This window comes from Gambusia affinis, linkage group LG17 (genome assembly GCF_019740435.1).
Source record: "Gambusia affinis linkage group LG17, SWU_Gaff_1.0, whole genome shotgun sequence".
Lineage (NCBI taxonomy): Eukaryota > Metazoa > Chordata > Actinopteri > Cyprinodontiformes > Poeciliidae > Gambusia > Gambusia affinis.
This window is the reverse complement of record NC_057884.1, coordinates 23,795,454-23,816,525: the sequence shown is the minus strand read 5'-3', so window position 1 is coordinate 23,816,525 and position 21,072 is coordinate 23,795,454. Positions and strand designations below refer to the sequence as shown.

The 21,072-nt window shown below is 37.2% G+C and overlaps 1 protein-coding gene across 7 annotated transcripts in view; it reads right to left on the bottom strand.

Moving 5' to 3' along the window:
* Positions 1-21,072, bottom strand: part of LOC122846989 (NACHT, LRR and PYD domains-containing protein 12-like) — a 626,610-nt gene that overhangs the window by 22,174 nt on the left and 583,364 nt on the right. For 3 of the 7 annotated variants that reach the window (XM_044144325.1, XM_044144327.1, XM_044144324.1), the window contains 5 exons: positions 3,758-3,836; positions 3,400-3,598; positions 1,465-3,256; positions 367-540; positions 1-174 (listed from right to left, as the gene is read on the bottom strand). In XM_044144325.1, the coding sequence (XP_044000260.1) occupies positions 1-174; positions 367-540; positions 1,465-3,256; positions 3,400-3,598; positions 3,758-3,836 (2,418 nt within the window). Of the gene's footprint in view, positions 175-366; positions 541-1,464; positions 3,257-3,399; positions 3,599-3,757; positions 3,837-7,509; positions 7,636-7,769; positions 7,902-8,554; positions 8,658-8,702; positions 8,809-21,072 lie in introns of those variants that run through there. The other 4 variants (XM_044144317.1, XM_044144318.1, XM_044144323.1 and 1 more) reach the window with 3 other exon arrangements.

The following is a 21,072-nucleotide window of genomic DNA, read 5'->3' as shown; positions in this document are numbered from 1 at the left end:
CTGAGAGCTTCCAGTCTCCAGTGTGGATCCTTCAGTCCAGCCCACAGCAGCTTCACTCCTGAGTCTCCTGGATGATTGTAGCTCAGGTCCAACTCTTTCAGATGGGAGGGGTTGGAGGTCAGAGCTGAGACCAGAGAAGCACAGCCTTCCTCTGAGACCGAACAGCCTGATAATCTGCAGACAAACAATTCATCACATGATGAGAAAATGAGAACATTGAGGTAGAAACCAAAGTCTGAACATGTGGATGGCAGATGGATGGATTTTTAACGTGAAATAAATCAGAAAGCCAAAGAACTGCTGGGATCTGTAATTATGCTTCTTTTGCACCTAAGATGCAGCAATTTATCAAGTGTCCAGAGTTACCTGAGAGTTTCCAGGTTGCAGTTTGGACTCTTCAGTCCAGCAGAGAGAAGCTTCACTCCTGAATCCTGCAGGTTGTTGTTACTCAGGTCCAGTTCTCTGAGACTGGAGGACTGGGAGCTGAGAACTGAGGACAGAGCTTCACAGCTTCTCTCTGAGAGGTTACAGTCACTCAGTCTGAGGAGACAGAGAGAAAAATCTGTTATTAAACAATTCTAGAAAACTTATTTTTTTCCATTCAACAATGTTTTTTCTTAGACAAAGAAGGGACTATCTTATTTTATACATGCTCATGTGTTTGGTGTGAACTGATACATTTTATTGTTGGGCCTCCAACCTTAAATGACAGAACTACAGGCAACAAGGAGTTTGGAAAGATAATTATAAAATTACACAATAAATAAAATTAATCCAATTTCTATTTTCACATAAAGATGAATTTGCTGCTTTGATATTCAACATTCTTTCCAGCTGTTGAAGGGATTCTGTTTCTCTTGAGGAATAAAATAATTATTCACAGTGTTTATTAGAAGTTTATTTAATATTTATCTTACAATGTTTAATCAGTTTGTACAGAGTTATTGTTTCTCTTTTGGCTTTCACAGTTTGCCTCAGTTCGCCAGAAGCCTAGCAACAGAAGATAAGTGAATAATTTTAGAAAAATAGTTATAGACCAGACCAATTATTAATAGGCACAGAAGAATGTTCTGCCTGAAACTGGTTTTTAACTGAAGACATAATTTTTCTCTGTGGGTGTGTGTGTTAAATCTGATAGCTTCTTGGGAATGTTGTCTTGTCGACACACTGTCTGTTTATGAAGGGCAGTATTTAGTATATATAGAGAGGTGATTCCTTTGTCTAGTTTCATCTCTTCTGAGTTCTCCATATGTGCAGATGAAATAAAGCTGTTTTGTTGTCTTTTTAACAAGGTTTGGATTTTGTTAATTTTTCTCGCCCCACACTCTTTTGCGCCTCCACCCAGAGTGGGACACTTTGAAGAGACAATGCACCAATATATAAACTGAAACATGAATATATGTTCATCTCATCATTAGCGGATTTCTATCTATCCAAAAAAACAGTAACAATCTGTGTCCTTACAGAGTTTTGTTGGAGGCTTTAACCACTGGCAGCAGCCTCAGAAGAACCTCCTCTGAAGCAGAGTATTTCTTCAGGTCAAACACATCCAGATCTTTTCCTGATGACACTAAGATGAAACCCAGAGCTGACCACTGAGCAGGAGACAGTTTATCTGTGGAGAGACTTCCTGAACTCAGAGACTGTTGGATCTCCTCCACTAGAGAACGATCATTCAGTTCATTCAGACAGTGGAACAGATTGATGCTTTTCTCTGCAGACACATTCTCACTGATCTTCTCCTTGATGTATTGAACTGTTTCCTGATTGGTCTGTGAGCTACTTCCTGTCTGTGTCAGCAGACCTTGTAGGAGTCTCTGATTGGTCTGCAGTGAAAGTCCCAGGAGGAAGCGGAGGAACAAGTCCAGGTGTCCATTTGGACTCTCTAAGGCCTGGTCAACAGCTCTGTGATGGAGAGATTTTAGGTCAGATTCATTAAGTAATGAAGACTTATTAGATACTTGTGTTTCTTTCATCACATCAGAACCAGAGTTGATGAAGGTCAGATGAACATGAAGAGCAGCCAGAAACTCCTGAACACTCAGATGGACGAAGCAGAACACCTTGTCCTGGTACAGACCTCTCTCCTCTTTAAAGATCTGTGTGAACACTCCTGAGTACACTGAGGCTGCTCTGATATCGATGCCACACTCTGTCAGGTCTGATTCATAGAAGATCAGGTTTCCTTTCTGCAGCTGATCAAAAGCCAGTTTTCCCAGAGACTCAATCATCTTCCTGCTCTCTGGACTCCAGTGTGAATCTGTTTCAGCTCCTCCATCATACTTGACCTTCTTCACTTTGGTCTGAACCACCAGGAAGTGGATGTACATCTCAGTCAGGGTTCTGGGCAGCTCTCCTCCCTCTCTGGTCTCCAACACATCCTCCAGAACTGTAGCAGTGATCCAGCAGAAGACTGGGATGTGACACATGATGTGGAGGCTTCGTGATGTCTTCATGTGGGAGATGATCCTGCTGGCCTGTTCCTCATCTCTGAATCTCTTCCTGAAGTATTCCTCCTTCTGTGGGTCACTGAACCCTCTGACCTCTGTCACCATGCCAACACACTGAGGAGGGATCTGATTGGCTGCTGCAGGTCTTGTGGTTATCCAGAGGAGAGCAGAGGGAAGCAGTTTCCCCCTGATGAGGTTTGTCAGCAGAACATCCACTGAGGTGGACTCTGTAGCATCAGTCAGGATCTCCTTGTTGTGGAAGTCCAGAGGAAGTCGACTCTCATCCAAACCATCAAAGATGAACAGAACCTGGAAGTGTTCAAAGCTGCAGATTTCTTTGGTTTCAGTAAAGAAATGATGAACAAGTTCCACCAAACTGAACTTTTTCTCTTTCAGCACATTCAGCTCTCTGAAGGTGAATGGAAATATTAACTGGATGTTCTGGTGGGCTTTGTCTTCAGCCCAGTCCAGAGTGAACTTCTGTGTTAAGACTGTTTTCCCAATGCCAGCCACTCCCTTTGTCATCACTGTTCTGATTGGTTGATCTCTTCCAGGTGGGACTTTAAAGATGTCTTCTTGTCTGATTGTTGTTTCTGGTCTGTCTGGTTTCCTGGATGCTGTTTCAATCTGTCTGACCTCATGTTCATCATTGACCTCTCCAGTCCCTCCCTCTGTGATGTAGAGCTCTGTGTAGATCTGGTTCAGAAGGGTTGAACTTCCTGCTTTAGCAATCCCCTCAAACACAGACTGGAACTTCTTCTTCAGACCAGATTTAAGTTTATGTTGACAAACTGGAGCAAAATATCCTAAATTAAAGCAAAAAGTAAAATTAGGAAATAAATAAATCCATCTTATGAAGATGATTTGAATAAATGTGATTCCATTTCTTGAGACATCATTAAATGTCCGATTTATCCATCATGTAGAATGTTAGTAGAAATCCTCTTACTTCTCTGCAGACGGTCAGCTAGCTCCACCTCCTTCATCCTCCTCAGGAAGTTCAGTGTGATCTTCATCACTGCCTCTCTGTTGCTCCTCCTCTGCTCTTCATCCTCATCTTCCAACACCTCATCATCATCTGGACTCAGTAATTTCTGGATCTTCTTTAACTCGTTCTTCACAAAAGTGACAATGTTGTCCTCCAGCAGCTGTGACAGAATATTAGATGAAGGAAACATCAGAGTGAAATCATGCAGCAAAACACCAGATGGATGTTTGACAGGCTGACAGTCCTCTGGTCTACAAAGTGCAGCATGAAGGTGACTGAACAGAACTCATGGAAAAGTTGTTGTTATACATATACAGACCATAAATATGGAGTCCAGATGTGTTTGATCCTGCTGGACAGACTGACCACTGGGAACCTCTGAGCTCTGCTGGTCCAGTCTGTGGAGGAACCAGAAACAATTAGAAAGTCAGGAAATATTCATGCAGCAGTATTCACAGATGAAATCACCAAGAGTTTCACATTAAAATCCTTAAAGCATAAAAACAGAGCAAAAGAAACTGCAGACAGTGATGCACATGTTTCTGATCAAAAACCTGATGCTCCTTTAGTGTCATTTCAGGTTAATAGTTGTCATTTGTTTCTTTGAAATAATTCTGTTTCAACTCATTTAAGGTCTAATTGACATTTTCTTATGCTTTTCCAGGCTCCATGGTTTCCTCTCCTGCATCTCAAACAGTAAGAATCACTTTGATTGTTAAATAATAAATGCAGAATCCCATGTTGTGTTGCCCTAAAAAGGATTTTATAATGTAAACTATAACTGGTTTTATTTTTTTAACAATACCAAGAGACCTGGATATGTGGTCATTTTACATAACATTATATTGGAAACCTTAAGATTGTAAAAAAATGATTGACAAAGACACAAGAAACTGTAATTTTTCAGTTTTGTAATATTTTCAATAATGAAATTCTGACATTTCAGGTTTTTGTTTTGACAAACTGACAAAAATTACCTTTTGGATTGTAAATATCTGGAAATAAAACGTAATTTCTACAGAAAATGTGTCCATTTTTGTGATGTAAATTAATAATTATGCATTTTAAACTGCACCAATTTTATCATATTATTACTATTCTCTGTAAACAAGTCTGTGTAATATTAAAGTTTTTCCCAGAACTCACTGACAGTGCATGGTGTGGTGATCCTTTACTCCTAGATGCAGTATTTTACTCCTTATTTGTTTACCTCTGTATTTAATCATCATTAAATTAATTTAATATTTTATCAGTGTTGAACATGTAATTTTACAAAGTGGCACCCAAATTGACAGAATTTTACAATTTATTTACAGTATTTATATTATTTTACAAAAGTAACATACTGTAAATATGGTACAGATAATAACTTTACAGCAAAATGCTGGAATCTGTGTTGCCAGTATACAAATTTACAGAACTTAGGAAGTTGATGTTTAAATGATCCATCAGAACTGGTCCAATCCTCTACTGTCGCCTCTGGGGCGCCAGAGCACTTAGAGGAAAATAGGAAAAATAAACCGGAAATATCTGCTTGTTTCACTGATGAGAAACTTTATGCACAGATCAACTCTGTGGATTTAGGAAAAAGAGTCCTGCAGCATCAGTGAAAATGTTTCACCTTAGAGGATGTTTTCACATTTTAAAGCAAATGACCACTTTCAGTAATGTTAAATAATTTCAAATAGTAGTCAGACTACATTTTTATCAAAATCATTTGATTTTTATTTTCTTTTGTTTAATGTATTTACTCCTGCATCTTGTAAGACCCTTTGACAGAAATAAAAATGGAGAATCCATTTTGTGGTGGAAAAACTGGAACTATTTTGAGTTTCTGTAAGTCATTATAACTGGTTTTTTTTTTTTAACAAAAAATGAGACCTGGATATGTTTTTTTACATAACATTATTTGGGCTTAAATAAAAGACTCATAATAAATCCCAGAATTTGTCACATTTTTGTAGTTTTTGTGTTTTCCATAATATGACCTTTGTGTCTTTGTATGTCAAGTTAATATATTACCTCTGAATGACGTTGATGACAGAAAACTGCAAAATGAGTAATATGAACAGTGCAATAAAAAAACAGCCATAAGAATCTCAGAATTAAAATTATAATAATTAGCAATTTATAATTATTAATAAGTAAGTGTCAAATCTGTAAATCTCACTGATAAAGTGCATGAGCTTGAGAAAACAAGCCTGAATAAATCTGGACTAAAATCCTTCTTAGAGTTTTCCAGACAACAGTGACCACACATAATATTTCACTTTTTTTACAATTTCAGTTTAATTATCAGTAACATTGTTGATGAATTATAAAATAGCTTACAATTAAGTATTACAATCAATTATTTTACAGTATTTATTGTTTACCTTAAAGTAACTAAAAAATTTTTAATGTAACTTAGTTATAAATCAAGTAGTCAGTAATATAAATTAAAGTTTTTTCAAGGAGTAATCAGTAGATTAAAGTTACTTTTCAAATGAGGATTCCCTCAGTCATTTCAGATTTGAAAACCCCTGCTCCAACATGTTCCTGATCATTGATCCTTCTGAATAATGTCCAGCTTTGTTTAAAGAGCAGAAAGATCTGATTCTGAAACAAACATGATGGTTTGAAATGACTGAGAGAAGTTTGGTGATTTAGTGTTGAGTTCTGACATGGAGAAGAACCAGGAATCATTTCCACTCTGACCATCCAAGGAGGATCTGATGGAGCTTCAGAACCAGATGGTCCGTTAGAGACCATCTGGTTCTGAATCAGATCCACATGAGGTATTATTTATATTAACTGTAGAAATAGTTGATGATCCGCCATGTTGGATGATGTTTAAACCTCAGAGGTGAAACTGGAATCTTAAAGTTTATAAAAATATTTTTCTTTCAGCATCAATCTGTCTGTAATCATATTTAGAGAACAATCCAAATATTAACCTATAAATTAAATTCACTGCAGCCCTTTTGTTTTAGTGCCAAAATAATATTGGACTAAATAAGTGAGTCTGTTTTATTTTTAAATGTTTAGTTGATGCAAAACAGAATAAAATGCAATGAAATATTTGTGGTTCAAAGGTAGTTTGTGTGTACAGAGGTTTTTATTTGTTCTTTACATTTATTTTAGCAGAAAAGTTTGTTGATTCTAGTTAAATATTGTTTCCTATTATTCATCAGCAGTAATTCTTTATCTATGGTGTCATTAAGTGGCCAGTAGGGGGCAGTGTCGCTGCCTGAATGATGGTTGAATTGATTTGAGAGAATCATCAGGTCAGATTTTGAGATTTCTGTTAACTAGATGAACGTCTAGAAGTTCTGGGTAGATAATGTGGATTTAAATGGACCCGTTTCAATCGTTGAAGTTCTTTTATTTGTTTTTGTGTTACCAATGATCCCATTGGACTTTATTTATTGATACTGATGTTAACATGAAGACTGTGGGATTATATTTTAGTTTTTTATTACAATATGTTTCATCAGCAGGTGTTGAAGCTCAGATTAATTAACTCAGTATAATCTTCTATAATAACATCCTGGTTCTGCTGCTAATGAAATATTTTATACACATGAACATTTCTGTCCTGGTCATGTTGACAGTACAAGGTTTAGTCTGAACCTGCAGCAGTAAAATCTCTGAAATAACAACTAATTATTAGGAAGCAGGACTGATAATCAAAACTATTCAAAGTAACTCAAATCATTAGTTATGCAAGCAGCCGGTGCTGTAATATTACATAAGAGGATTTTATGCAGCTTAAAGTGGCTTTATTCTATATAACTGCAGGTATTAAGAATAGATACCAGATCTGATTGAATCTTAGTGAGTTTTTCTGTCAGCTTTCCAAAGATATATTTACACTTTATTAAAGTTTAAATGATTTTAACTTGCTGATCTTTCACATCATGGATCTGAGGGAAGAACGTCTTTAACAAGAAATGTTACCATGTGCATTGATGTGTTTATGAAAATAAAATAATGTTTCCATGACAACAGAACCCAACAGAACTTGATATCATCACATGGTCACAATAACAGATATAAACAGAACATTAACAGCAGTTAGAAACATCTCACCTCTCTGATGGTGGAGATCCAGGAGATTTAAAGTCAATGATCGCATCCTTTGACCAGTCACTCTTAAAGGACACACAGCTGGGTTCTGGTTCTGGTTCTGGTTCTGGTTTGAGTCTCTGATGGATCCTGACAGAAACATGATGATTAAAACTTAATCAGCAAAGAGGAGCAGCAGCAGCTTCATCACCACGTCTGTTCTGGCCTGATATAGTGAACGCTGTGTGAAAAGGGCTGTGGACAGTTAGAGATGGTGACCTCACCTCTGACCTTTGCTCTGGCTCTCATCTTCCCCACACAGAGTGGTTTTAGAGGGAGGGACTCCCTCCTCTCTGTCCTCACACTGATCCATGCTGCTGAATTCACATCAGCTCACACACACTTTCTACCTTCACCTGCAGAGGAAACACACATCATTCATCTGCACATCAACTCTGATCATCCTTTACATCATTAGAGCTGGAAAAAGATCAGCTGCTCCTCCTCTGATTGGCTCTTCTTCTCTGCTTCATATCAGTGTCAGGTGAATGCAGTCAGACAGCAGAGAGGCAGAGGAAGCTGCCATCAGCTGCTGCACTTCTACTATCAGTCCACTAGATGGAGACATGGAGCAACATTTACATTCACTGATTCAACCTGAACAACAGGAAGTATTTTAGTTAATATATTCATTTCTACAAGTGGATTATTCTTTCCATTAAAGATGAACTATTTAATAAACTGACTGAATCAAACCCATTTTAATAATATTTTATTTTGAAAGGAAGCAATAGGAAACTGTTGCTGACATTAATGGTGGAGACTAGAGTTCGGTACCAGGAAATAAAAACATGAAACAGTTTGGAGAAGAAAACAGTGAAACTTCAGCTGTTCATCATGTTGTTTGATTCCAGATCATCAATAATCTAATAATCCTGTAGATTAGCAGATATTAAAGTTTGAGTCGAAATCAAAAGTGAAACTTTTCTCCAAAAATCAGAGATTAGAAACAATCATTAAAAAGTTAAAGTTCATGAAAAAGTTCATGAAATAAACAAATCAAACTTACAGTTTGTTCAAACGATCCAAAGTTAAAGAAAAAAATTTAAATAACAGACTGAGAGCCAACAAACAGGCTGGAGCCACACCTGAACAGGTAAATTCAAATCGAAAGTAAATGTGACGTATGTTGTATAACTGATGACGTCACAGCTCACCTGGCTTGTAGTTTTTTCCTTCAGAGCAACAGAACCAGGAAGTAGAAACTCTGAGGTGAAATCAGAGGCAGGTTGATCAAATCTTCATGAGGAAGTTCTGATAAAAATGAGGGTGTACTTACTTTTGATCATGACTGTAGTGATGATTGATAGTAATAAAACAATTAAGAACAGTATTTTAATAATTTATTTAGCATTTCAAAGAGAAAAATCTGAAAATGCATTTTTCCAATTCATATTTTCACCATGTTACTAATACTAAAGTAACTAAATATACAAATTAAATATTTAGCATCCAAATACATATTTATTTTGCAAACTAAAAATTTATTTTCTAAAGTAAACATTTAATTTTCAAATCCATTATATATTTTCTAAACTACATATTTAATGATCTATTTTCATTTCTAGTTGTTCAGTCAGACGCTCCATCATGTTGTCATGTTTCAGTTTTTTCTCCATTCAGTTGGTGAACAGAGTTTAATCCAGTTTAGTGTAATTGTCTTTCTCTCTACTAGTAGCAGAATGTGCAACAATATGTAACATTGATCTTTAGTGAGTAAATCCTTGGTGTTTATGTCCAGCAGAAATAGAAGAGGCTCCATGAGGAGATCTGTCCTCAGAATGTCCTCAATCTCCTGGTTCATTTTCTCCCAGAAGGTTTTTATTTGTGGTCAGTCCCAGAAGACGTGTGTGATGACCGACCATTCCACAAATTCCTCCAACATCGATCTGTGGTTGGAATCCTGGAAATGAAAGTTTTTAATGGACTTCTATTAAATCTGGTTTTTACTTTCCAGTGAAACTTTTTCCAGATTTGGTTTCCAATCCCTTAATGACACAAAAACACAGAGAAGAAAACTCCACTCCATGTTTTATTATTAATCTCCAGTTCAGTCCAGTAAATTGATGCTCTCAGTTTTCCCAACAATCCACCATTGGAGACCCCAAACTGTTGATGTCGTCTCTTCCAGCAGCCAATGTGATCATGTTGATCTGGGTGGAATCCACATCCAGAGGTTCTGCTGCTGTCTGGACCGTCCTGCCATCCAACCGGGTCGTGACCCCAGTCTGGTGTTCAGATGTTCTTCTTCATCTGTTTGGATCGTTTTAACAAACTGTAAGTTTGTCTTGTTTCCTAGCTGAACTTTGTCTTCAGAAACTTTCCTGCTTGTTTCTTCTCTCTGATGTTTGGAGAAAACGTTCTCCATGATTTGAACTCAAAGTTTAATCTCTCTTCTTTTTGAAAGTTAATCTACTGGATTATTAGATTAATGATGAACTTGAATCAAACAACATGATGAACAGCTGATGTTTCTTTGTTTTCTTCTCTGAACAAAATGCTTCATATTTTTGTTCCTTGGTATCAAATTTTATCTCCACCAATAAAATCAGAATCAACAGTTTCCTGTTGCTCCCTTTCAAAATAAAAAATATTGTTAAAATACGTTTCTTCAGTCAGATTATTAAACAGTTAATCTTCTCCATTGTAGAGTTTAATTACTGTGAACTAAAATACTTCCTGTTGTTCAGGTTGAATCAGTGAATGTAAATGTTGCTCCATGTCTCCATCTAGTGGACTGATAGTAGAACTGCAGCAGCTGATGGCAGCTTCCTCTTTCTCTCTGCAAATCTTTTTTAGCTGCTGTTGCCAACAGCAACAAGCTCAGTTTAATGTTCCATGTCTGCACCATGTTGGAGGAAGAAGAGAGGAAAATATTCTGCTGCTCTGACCTGAAGAACAGGCCTTCTGATGGTTGTTATTTTATTACCAAATTGGTCATAAAAAGTTAATATTTTTGTAAAGACTGTCACCGGTTCTGTAAGAAGGAATGGACCAAAACTTCAGCAAAGTATCATGAGAACCTTGTGGAGGAAACCAGAACATTTGACCCAAATTAGACTGAAGGAGATTCTGACAAAACCTGAGGAGATGGAAGCAAACCTCTGAATATTAAGTTATGAAACTGACTCCAATATATATTTTATATAATTATTCTCTTTCTTATTCCTGAATCATGAGGCATTTCACATTCCTGGGTAAAAGTTACTCAAGACATCAAAATGTACAAATAATATGAATTCTGATTTACTAGAAGTTACCTGGAAAACCACAAGAGTCAGAACTGGATCCTAAACTTTTCTTACTTTACAGAAATGATTTATGAAATGAATCTAATTTGTTAACATTTATTTTATTTACTGATTCATTATTTTGATCTGGTCAGTTTGGAGCAGCAACAGTTTAATGGAAGGAGAATTACAAATATTAATGATGTGACAAAAATAGATTAACACTAAATTATGGAAAATATTTTAATATTTAGGAACAAGAAAATAAAAAATGAAAGTGCAAACTTTAAAATGTTATAATTTAGTAGAGATCAGAACAATATTGATTATTTACAAAGTCTATAATAAACTCCTTTCATGATGTAAAGAAACATTGTTAGAAATGAAAGAAACAAACTATAAACTAATAGAAAATGATTTATTTAGGATGAATATTAAAAACAATTGTAGGTCATTTAGAGGGATTTCTAGTTTGTAATAATTTAGTGAGGAGATAAAAGAATTTTTCTCTCTTTATAATATTTGCTAAATAAATAAAATAAAGTTTATTATGTTTTTTGTAGTTTGTCTACAAACTTAACTGGAAAACCTTGAAAATGTTTTAGAAAAATATTAATTAAATATTTTTCTGCTTTGATTTTGAGTGAAAGTTTTATATGTTTGTTCTGGTGTCTGATCTTCAGAGACCATCTGAACCGACCCATCAGAACTCAGTTGAGGAGGAAGAGGAAGAGGAAGAGGAAGAGGAAGAGGAGGAGGAAGAGGAAGAGGAAGAGGAACAGGAAGAGGAAGAGGAAGAGGAAGAGTGCCGTAATCCATCTCTCTGTTTGTCTCTGATTTCACCTTCTTGCCTGTTTGTCTCTTTTTTTCAGCCAGCATTAAAATGCCTCTAATTCATTTTGGTATTCAGTCGCACTATTATTATTTCAACATTATGATGGTCCCAAACCCATCAGTTCTTCTACTATTCTGGCTGCAAACAACTTTCTGGTTCTGAGGACATTGAGTCTGTGAAAAGCATTAAGACAGACGGACAAATATGAGAAAGTTTTGTGAGGAGATTCAGAGTGCAGTGGAACAAGGAGAACAAAACAGAGACAATGTGATTGATGAATGGTGGATTCTTGCTCCTGAATCTGAAGCTGTAAGATTACAGTGTGATGAGAATCTGAGAGATATTCTGATGAGGACAAAGAACAGGATGTTGCCCCCGACTGCAGTCATCAGTCTGATGCTGGAACAGAAGTCAGAGTCATCAGGGAACAGCCTTCAATTGATCCAGCTGTGTTACGCACAACTGATCAGAACCTGAACCAGAACCAGGCCTGTGTGTTCTATGCAGTAAGAGACTGGTGTATTCAGTGTTTCTGTGATTCTTTGAACCCTCATCCATTTGACTTCTATGTCAACGGTGGAGCAGGAAGTGGAAAATCCCACCTGATTAAATGTATTGACTCTGAAGCAAGCACTGCTCTGGATCATCAGATCCATCAGGAGCCTCTTCTACTGATGGAGAGGAGGCTGACATATCAAATCAAACTGTCATGTTGACTTCATTTACAGGAACAGCAGCTTTTTCTATCAATGGCTGTTTGTTACATTCACTGCTCAAACTACCCAGGAGTCTAAAACCTCCCATTCAAGGACTTGATACTCAACTAGATGAAGTCAGATTTCAGCTTTTAAATGCTGAAATTATTGCTACTGATGATATTTCAGTGCTTTCAAAACCTCTTTCTGCTGATGTGGATGCAAGACTGAAAGAAAAGGAAATCACTGAGATTTTGGAGGAACGTCTGTTTCAGGGTCGTTGACGTATCAGGATTTCCATCAGGGGAAATTAAACATTTAAAAATATGTAAATCCATTGCAATTATTAGAACATTTGAAATGTTGAGCACACAGAAATTATAATTAAAAATTAAAATGAGACGTTTTCAGAGGTTTTTTATCAATATGATTCGGCTGTGGTCTTAAAAAATGTCATGTGGTGCAAATGATTTATCTTAAAATAAAGTATTTTACATGATTTATTAAACATTTTTTATAAGTTTAATTTTATTTAAGGTGTTTAAAAACAAAGTTTTAATTTTCTTTTGTTTTCCTGACAGTTTTTCCCCTGAAAAAATGAACCAGTTTCATTTATAATTGTTTTATATTTTTATTCTTCATTTCATCAAACTGTGTTAAAATAAATAAACTCCAGTCACTTGAGGATACTTTATTAGTGATTAATATTTCTGATCCAGAAATTAGATATTCCATTTTAAATTCAATATATTTATTTTTTAATTGGTCACCAAATGATTTATAGAATAAATGTCGGCCAGTAAACGAGTCAAAATACTTTTTTTTTTGTAGATATGATTATTGATTTTTTTGTTTAATAATAACAACAACAACAACAACAAAACAAAAGCTCAGCAGTGCAGTCCAGAGATTAAAGTAAATATAAGATGGGGGGCATACATACTTCCATCATTGTATAGTTCACATCTAAACATTCATAAATGCTGGAGACAGGATGGTAGACACGTGTCCTTCAGCATCGTCCAGGAAGGGCTTCCATATGCATCCAAAAACGTCAGTCTTAGAGTGGACGAGGCATGTTAGAAAGTCCAGAGGGATATATTCCAAAACGAGCTTCTTCCACCCAAAAATTGTAGGAGATTTATTAGAAATCCATTGTAATAAAATATTCTTTCGGGCACAGAAAATTAGAACATTGTACAACTTACTCTTATTTTGGTTTTGGATATGTTTATTTGGTAGACCAAGGAGAAGAGACACTGGATCGAGATCAATGTTAGTTTTGAAAATGTTCCTAATCTCAGCCAGAATAGATTTCCAGTATATCTGGATCTTGGGGACCAAAGACAGTGTGTGAGGCTGCATTCATCTATTTTGCATTTTGGGCACCATGAAGAGGAACACGGTTTAAATTTAGACACCCTGTTTGGGGCCAAGTGAGCTCTATGTATTAATTTAAGTTGCAATGCCCAGGAGCGATTACAAATAGAAATTTTATTGGCAGAATTCCAAATTCTGCTCCACATTTCATCAGTGATCTCGATATTCGGGTCAAAATACTTTAAAAAATAAAAATAGTTTTACATCCAGTAACAGTTCATTACAAAAACACAAATTAAACACCAATTTAATTCACATAAAAATTAATCAACTTTGTAACAAACATTTCAAACAGATCCTCATAAAATCAGAATGTTCAGTAGATTGATTTTATTTTATGAACTTTTCAAAGTTTTATTTTAAAAACTTAATAAAATATAAATGTTCAATCTCCCAAATGTAAGAACAATAATGACAATAGAATAATTCAGTTTAATTTAATGATTTTAAGCAGAACCAAGTATGATAAATAATGTAATCATTCACAAGTTCCCCAAATGTGAGCTTCTTTCAAAACAGAAAAGATTTCAATGAACTTCTAAACCATCATGTTACTCCTGGGTAGAGACGCTCCCATCAGGGTTTTTCCTGCCGGTTCTGATCACCATGAGGTCCGATCACTGCCGATCACAGATATTGATCACATGGATTGGCTGTTAATGTTTGGCTTTAGGTAGAAATGCTACTATGTGATCTGGAAAAATGGAGCCATAAAATCACCTCATTTAGACAAAAACATGAACAATACTTGCTGCTCATGGCTAATTGTTCTGGTTCTGATGGGTTGGTTCTGACCCAGTAGAGTAATTCAGCAGAACACAGGGAGGAGGCAGAGGAACTCCATTTGTTCTCTCAGATTATCTCATGTTAGGACATAAAGTTACATTAAAACTGTTTTAAAGTTTCCTCCTCAGTACCGCGTAGCGATGGTCCAACAAAGAATTATTGTGATGATTAATCATCTTAAAAATTGGATCATTATGAAGATTTTTCATTTAACCATTTACACCTTTTTTATACAGTTTTATTCATTAAAAGATACAAAAACAGATAATTAAATCACTTGTTAGAATATATTTACAAAGTTTTTTCCATCTATTTTAAACTTTCTAACTTCTTTCCTGCAGTTCCAGGGTGAGTCTTTCTTCATGACTCTTTAAGGAATGAGAAGCTCAGCTCAATGTTTTTATCCAACCTTGTTATTAATCAGTGAAATCAGTTGGAGGAGAGACGTTTGGTTCCTGTTGCAGCTCAGTGTTAATCTGTTTAATCTGAGAGATGAGCTCCAGTCTAACACTGCAGTGAGGATTAAAACCGGCCAGACAAGGTGAGGGACGGAGGAGAGGTCACCATCAGGAAGTTTGAACCTCTGCAACAAACTGCATTTTAATCACAACCAGCTGCTGATTTTACTGGGTTTTGGTTTTTCCACTTAAATCCTTTATTTTCCAGTTTGGGTTGAATCAGGTGTGGCCCACGTTGGCGCTGTGGCGGGTCGTATCCATGATGATTTATTCACTAAAAACAGGTTTACTTTTTGTTCTCAGATTTAAATGTAAAATATAGCAGAGATGCAGCGATCAGACCTTTTCTGTCCAACACTGATCTCCAGTTTTCATTCTGCTCTGATCTTCCAGTTCCTGGGATTTTTCCTCCAAAGAGAAAAATGTTCTGCAGTGTTAGGATAATTATGTATTGTTATCATTCTTACATTTGTAGGTTTACTAGTTTGTTTTTCATTTATATGTTTAGTATTCACACCCTAGAAAGGAGTAGTTTGTTAAATTGTGTGAAAGACAAAACTTGCTTTTTCCTTAGACCTTGAAGCTGCAGCTGCTCTCTAAATCTAGGGATACTCCTTAAAGGGCCTGTGTGTTAGTTCCTATGTTACCTTTCTCTATCTTCTTTGAGTTATTACCTTTACATTCCATTCCTGCTCTGTTCTGTAATAAAAAGACTTGTTCTGATGCAGAGAGTCAGAATGCATGGTGAACACCTTGGAGAAGTGGTTTGCTATGTTTTCTCCTTTTGCAAAAGACTTGATTGAAAACTAAAATGTTGTTTGTGGTTGTCTTTTTATGAAGGTTTGAGAAATACCTATCATCTTGGTGCCGTGACCCGGATCTCAACATATCCGTTCGCTGACAGACGAAGAACGACACGCTGAAAACCGTGCACGGCCAGAGTCAACAGGACCTGGAGAGAAAGTCCCGGGAAGTAAATTCTTCGCCAGGCCAGCGCCATAGGTCCGACTTTGTCTGCCAACGACGGATTGAAGAGATTCAACCAGATAAGACAACCGACAGAAACGTGAGTTAATAAGCGTTTTTTAATCTGGGTTGAAGTCCCAATTTAGGGTTGAAGTCCCTTGTAAATAAAAGGAGGGTTGAAGTCCCGTCCTCATTTGGGTTTAAGTCCCAATTTGTTTTAAGATTTTTAAAATAAATAAGAATAAAATAAATAAGAATAAAATAAATAAATAAATAAAAATCTGAGTTTCTTCCCCCTTTCCTTTTTATGAGGTCCCCTTAAGGACAAACCTCAAGCCAGCAGGATGTTTTGAATTTGTGTGTATGTTTATGTGTATGAATGGTGCTTAATTCTCTGAAAGTAAAACTTTCTGTCCTCGGAATTAGAATCCAAAGTGAAGAACCGGGTCAAAATTAGTTTGACCTAGAAGCCTGTTCTTCAGGGGACACTAAGCGCTCACTTAGAGCACTTTCTTTGAAGAAAAGCACAAAATACCTATTAAACTAAATCGCAGAGTACTAAAATAATGGGAAACAAGAGTTGTTGTAATTCCTCACTTGCTGAGGATCTCGAAGGAGATGAAAAATACATGCTGTCCAGATTTCCTGGTAGCATGACATACATGTCAAAATGGAAAAAGAAATACAAGATAGATGGAAAATTTAAAATTGAACAATGGGAAATTTTAGTGGGAATATTAGAAAGCAGCGTCGCAGGAAAGAAAGGAAGGAAGAGAGAAAGAAAAGAGAAAGAGCTGAAATGTGCAAAACAATGGCTAGATGCAACTATAGAAAGAAGAGAACAAATTAAGAAAAACAAAGATAAAAGAAGTAAAAGTGAGGAAGCCACTACTTTGTTTGTAAAACCAGAAGATAATGAGCCCATACTAGCTGCAGTGCAGGCCCCTCCCTCGCGTGCTCAAGCCACACTGCCCTCAGTTTCTCCAACTCTCATTCCTGCAAAATCCCCACCAGCTGATCTAACTACAGATCCACTGTCAGTTCATACTCCAACTAAACTTTACCCACCCCTGCCTGTCTCCCCACCACCGTTATATGAGGAGGAAGGTGCAGGTCCCAGCGATCAGGGACATTCATATAACCTGAGGCAGAACAGAAAGCCAAAAGTTTTGTACAGCCTTGAAGGGACAGAACAATATCCAATGATCCAGGTCCCAAACCCAAATCCTAGAGATGGTCAGCCACACATCTATGTTTTCAGACCCTGGACTTTAGAAGAGGCCAGGAAGGCTGTGGAAGGTATAACACCTGTAGCAGAAGACCCCGATAAGTGGATAGAAGACATGGCTGGATTAATTCATTCATATAGACTAAATGGGGTGGAAGTGGGAGAAACAGCCATGTCCTCATTAGGGAAAGACTGGGCAAAAGTAAGGGGAAATTATACAGGGAAAGCAACTGATGACAACAATATTTTGTTTCCAATACCATACCCTCAAGGAGCTAACCCCAAATTCTCTGATGCTTTTAAAACACAGTGGGACCCATTATGTGAGAGAGTTAGAACAATTTTCCGCAAAAGAGCAAATTACAGTCATCTGTCAGGAATCAAACAAAAAACTGGAGAAGAGGTAGATGATTTTCGTTTTAGATTTGAAAAAGAATTCAAAATTCATAGTGGGATCACGTCTAACGACGACCCAAACAGTGCATATCAACAGCAGTTAAAAAATGCTTTACTGTCCAGTTTCCGGCCTGAAATTAGAAGCTGGGTAAGGAAACATTTCGTTGAAGTTGAAACTGCCCCAGTCTCGCAACTGATGACGTGGGCACGCCATGCTGAAAAAGTAGTTAAAAAGAATAAAACAGGCTCGGATGTTTTTCATCTGGATGATTTTGAAGAATCAGAAACCTCTGCCTTTTTCCAGAGCCCCCACAGGGGACGAGGAAGAGGTAGAGGCAAAGGGAGTTACAGGGGGCGAAGATCCCTATCTGGGACCCCAGGTAATTCTCCACAAAACTCTGATGGTTGTCGGAACTGTGGTGCTCTCGACCATTGGATAAGAGAATGTCCAAAAAATAAATCAAATAACAGAAGAGGTGGAGGAAATAGGAGACCAAGGTCAAATTCCTCAGCATGACTAGAGCCTGTCACACCTCAACAAAATACACAAACAGACCAAATTGATGAAATGGTGGACATTTGTTCAGCATGGGATTTATTAAATGCTCTAAAAGATAAACCATATGTTACTCTAATGGTTCATGGAGAAGAAGTTGAATTTTTATGTGACACTGGTGCCTGCAGAACAGTTATAAAAACTAAAATACCAGGTGTAAAACCTGCACATGATTCTATTTGGGTGAAATCTGCAGATGGACAAACACACAGAGAGAGCATGTCTAGACCCATACCTATTCTAGACCCAGAAACAGGAGTAAAAATCATTACATCTGTCGTGCTGTCACCTAAATGTCCCATAAACCTACTAGGCAGAGATCTGATGACAAAATTAGGAATAGCAGTGGTCCCTGTAAAAGACGGAATGAGAGCACACAGATTGAATCAGTCTGATTTGTATATGGTTCAGCAGGAAGATAAACTCTACTGCTCGTATGATATCAGACCCACTGACAATCCACATGTTCCAGGAAAGCTTCTTAGAGAAGCTAGAGCACAACTATCTAAAACTGAAGAAGAAATGCCACATAGTCAATTGCATGTCACAATGAATGTCCTAATTAATCCCCAGGATGACTATGTGCAAAAGTTCCTAGAAATCACACCTGTTCATGTGGCCATAACAGCCATATACACTGATAGGAGATCTTATGCAGCTGCATCTGTGCTCCTACCCTCTCCCTCTGCTGAAATGTATAAATTAACAGCAGCACCTCATATCTCATTGTTTAAACCAGAAAACATTTTGTGGGCCGATGTTGGTTTTCGAACTAAGATGGCCATTGAAGCCACTGATTACAGGGCAGAAGAGGAAGACGGTTGGAGTTACAGCCCCAGCTGTGACCTTTGGAGATGAGTGCTGTGTGAGGTTGTAACAGGCACAGCCCAAGTGCATGCACTCCCATGACAAGCTAATGTATTGCTAACAGAAAAAGAGGAGGAAGAACTAGCTGAGATTCCAAAAGAATTATGGAAAAAAGGTCCCTCTGATGTTGGGTTACTTAGCTCAATTCCACCAGTACAAATTAAAGCAAAAACTAACTGGAGGCCTAGAGTGAAACAATACCCTTTAAAACCAGAAGCACTGGAAGGCATTAAGCCAGTTGTGGAAGAATTATTAAAAGGAGGGATTATCAGAAAATGTTCAGACTCATCCTGTAACACTCCTATTTTCCCAGTTAAAAAAGCAAACAAAAAAGATTGGCGTATGATTCAAGATCTACGCGCAGTAAATGATGCAGTACAAACTAGAGCACCTAATGTGCCAGATCCCCACACACTGCTAAACTCGCTTAAACCAGGTAATGAATTCTTCACAGTAATTGATCTCAGCAATGCTTTTTTCTCGGTTCTCATCCACCCAGACTCACAGTTTTGGTTTGCATTCACCTACAGAGGTCAGGGATATACATATACCAGATTACCTCAAGGTTTCGCTGATAGCCCATCCATTTCTGGCCAAGCAATTATGGCCTGTTTAGCAGATTTCCAAATATCAAACAAAAGTCAGCTCATGGTGTATGTTGATGATTTATTAATAGCATCAGAAAGTGAAGAAGCGTGCAGAAGTGACTCACTCGCACTGCTGCACCACCTCTGTAAAACAGGCAATAAAGTCAGCAAAGATAAACTGCAGTGGGTAAAAAGAGAGGTCAGTTACCTAGGTCACACCCTGTCTGCTGAAGGAAAACAGATACAGCAGACAAGAAAAGAAACAATTGCTGATGCACCAAAACCTACAATTAAAAAACAAATGATGTCATTCCTTGGACTTTGTAACTACTGCAGAGCATGGATTCCACATTATGCTGAAAAAACTCAGCCGTTACAGGATTTAATTCATGGCACACCTATGGCCATGAATGAGAAAATAACTTGGAACCCACAAGCTGATAAAGCATTTAAAGAACTGAAACTAGCATTAATACAGACAACAACTTTGATCTTACCAGATTACAAAAAGACTTTTGTACAAACTGTGGATTGCAGAAATGGGTTCATGACTTCTGTGTTGTTGCAAAGTCATGGAAATAAACTGAAGCCTTTGGCTTTCTACTCAAAGAAACTAGATCCAGTGGCACAATCCCTACCAGATTGTGTTCAAGCAGTATGTGCGGCAGCACTGGCAGTAAATATGTCAGCAGACATAGTTTTGTTTCACAAAATGGAACTACTAGTTCCACATGCTGTAGATGTTTTATTATTGCAAAGTAAAATGAATTTGCTCTCACCAGCAAGACATCTATCTTACACTGCAACACTTTTGTCTCAATCACACATCATAATAAAACGATGCACAATCCTTAATCCCGCAACATTGCTTCCGTTGCCTAATGATGGAGCTCCACACAGCTGTTTAGAAGCTACTGAACATTTACAACTTCCTAGACCAGACTTACAAGACACTCCTTTACCAACTGGAGAAGTTTGGTTCGTTGATGGGTCATGTTCAAAAGATCTTACAGGAAACAATCAGACAGGTTACTCTGTTGTTGCTTTACCTGATAAAATAATTGAAGCTCAAAAGCTGTCAAGCACCTACTCAGCACAGGCAGCAGAATTAATAGCTTTAACAAGAGCATGTGAACTAGCTCAGGACAGACATTTGTCTGTCTACACTGACAGTCAGTATGTGTTTTCGACATTATTCTATTTTGCAAAACAGTGGGAACGTAGAGGAATGGTAACATCTACAGGGAAACCAGTCACCCATGCATCCTTACTTAAAAACCTTTTGCAGGCCATACATCTGCCAGCTAAACTAGCAGTAAAAAGTAGATTAAGAAAATGTATGGAAACAACTAACAGGCCATGGCCAGAATGTTTAGATTTGGTAAAGTTGTACATGAGAATTACAACCACACAGGAAGGACTAACACCATTTGAAATAATATATGGAAGACCATATAGACTACCGATGTTTTCTGCAGATTTACAGAAAGCAGACGAGGAGCAAACATTGGCAGATTATATGATCAGGACTCTAAGACAGAAA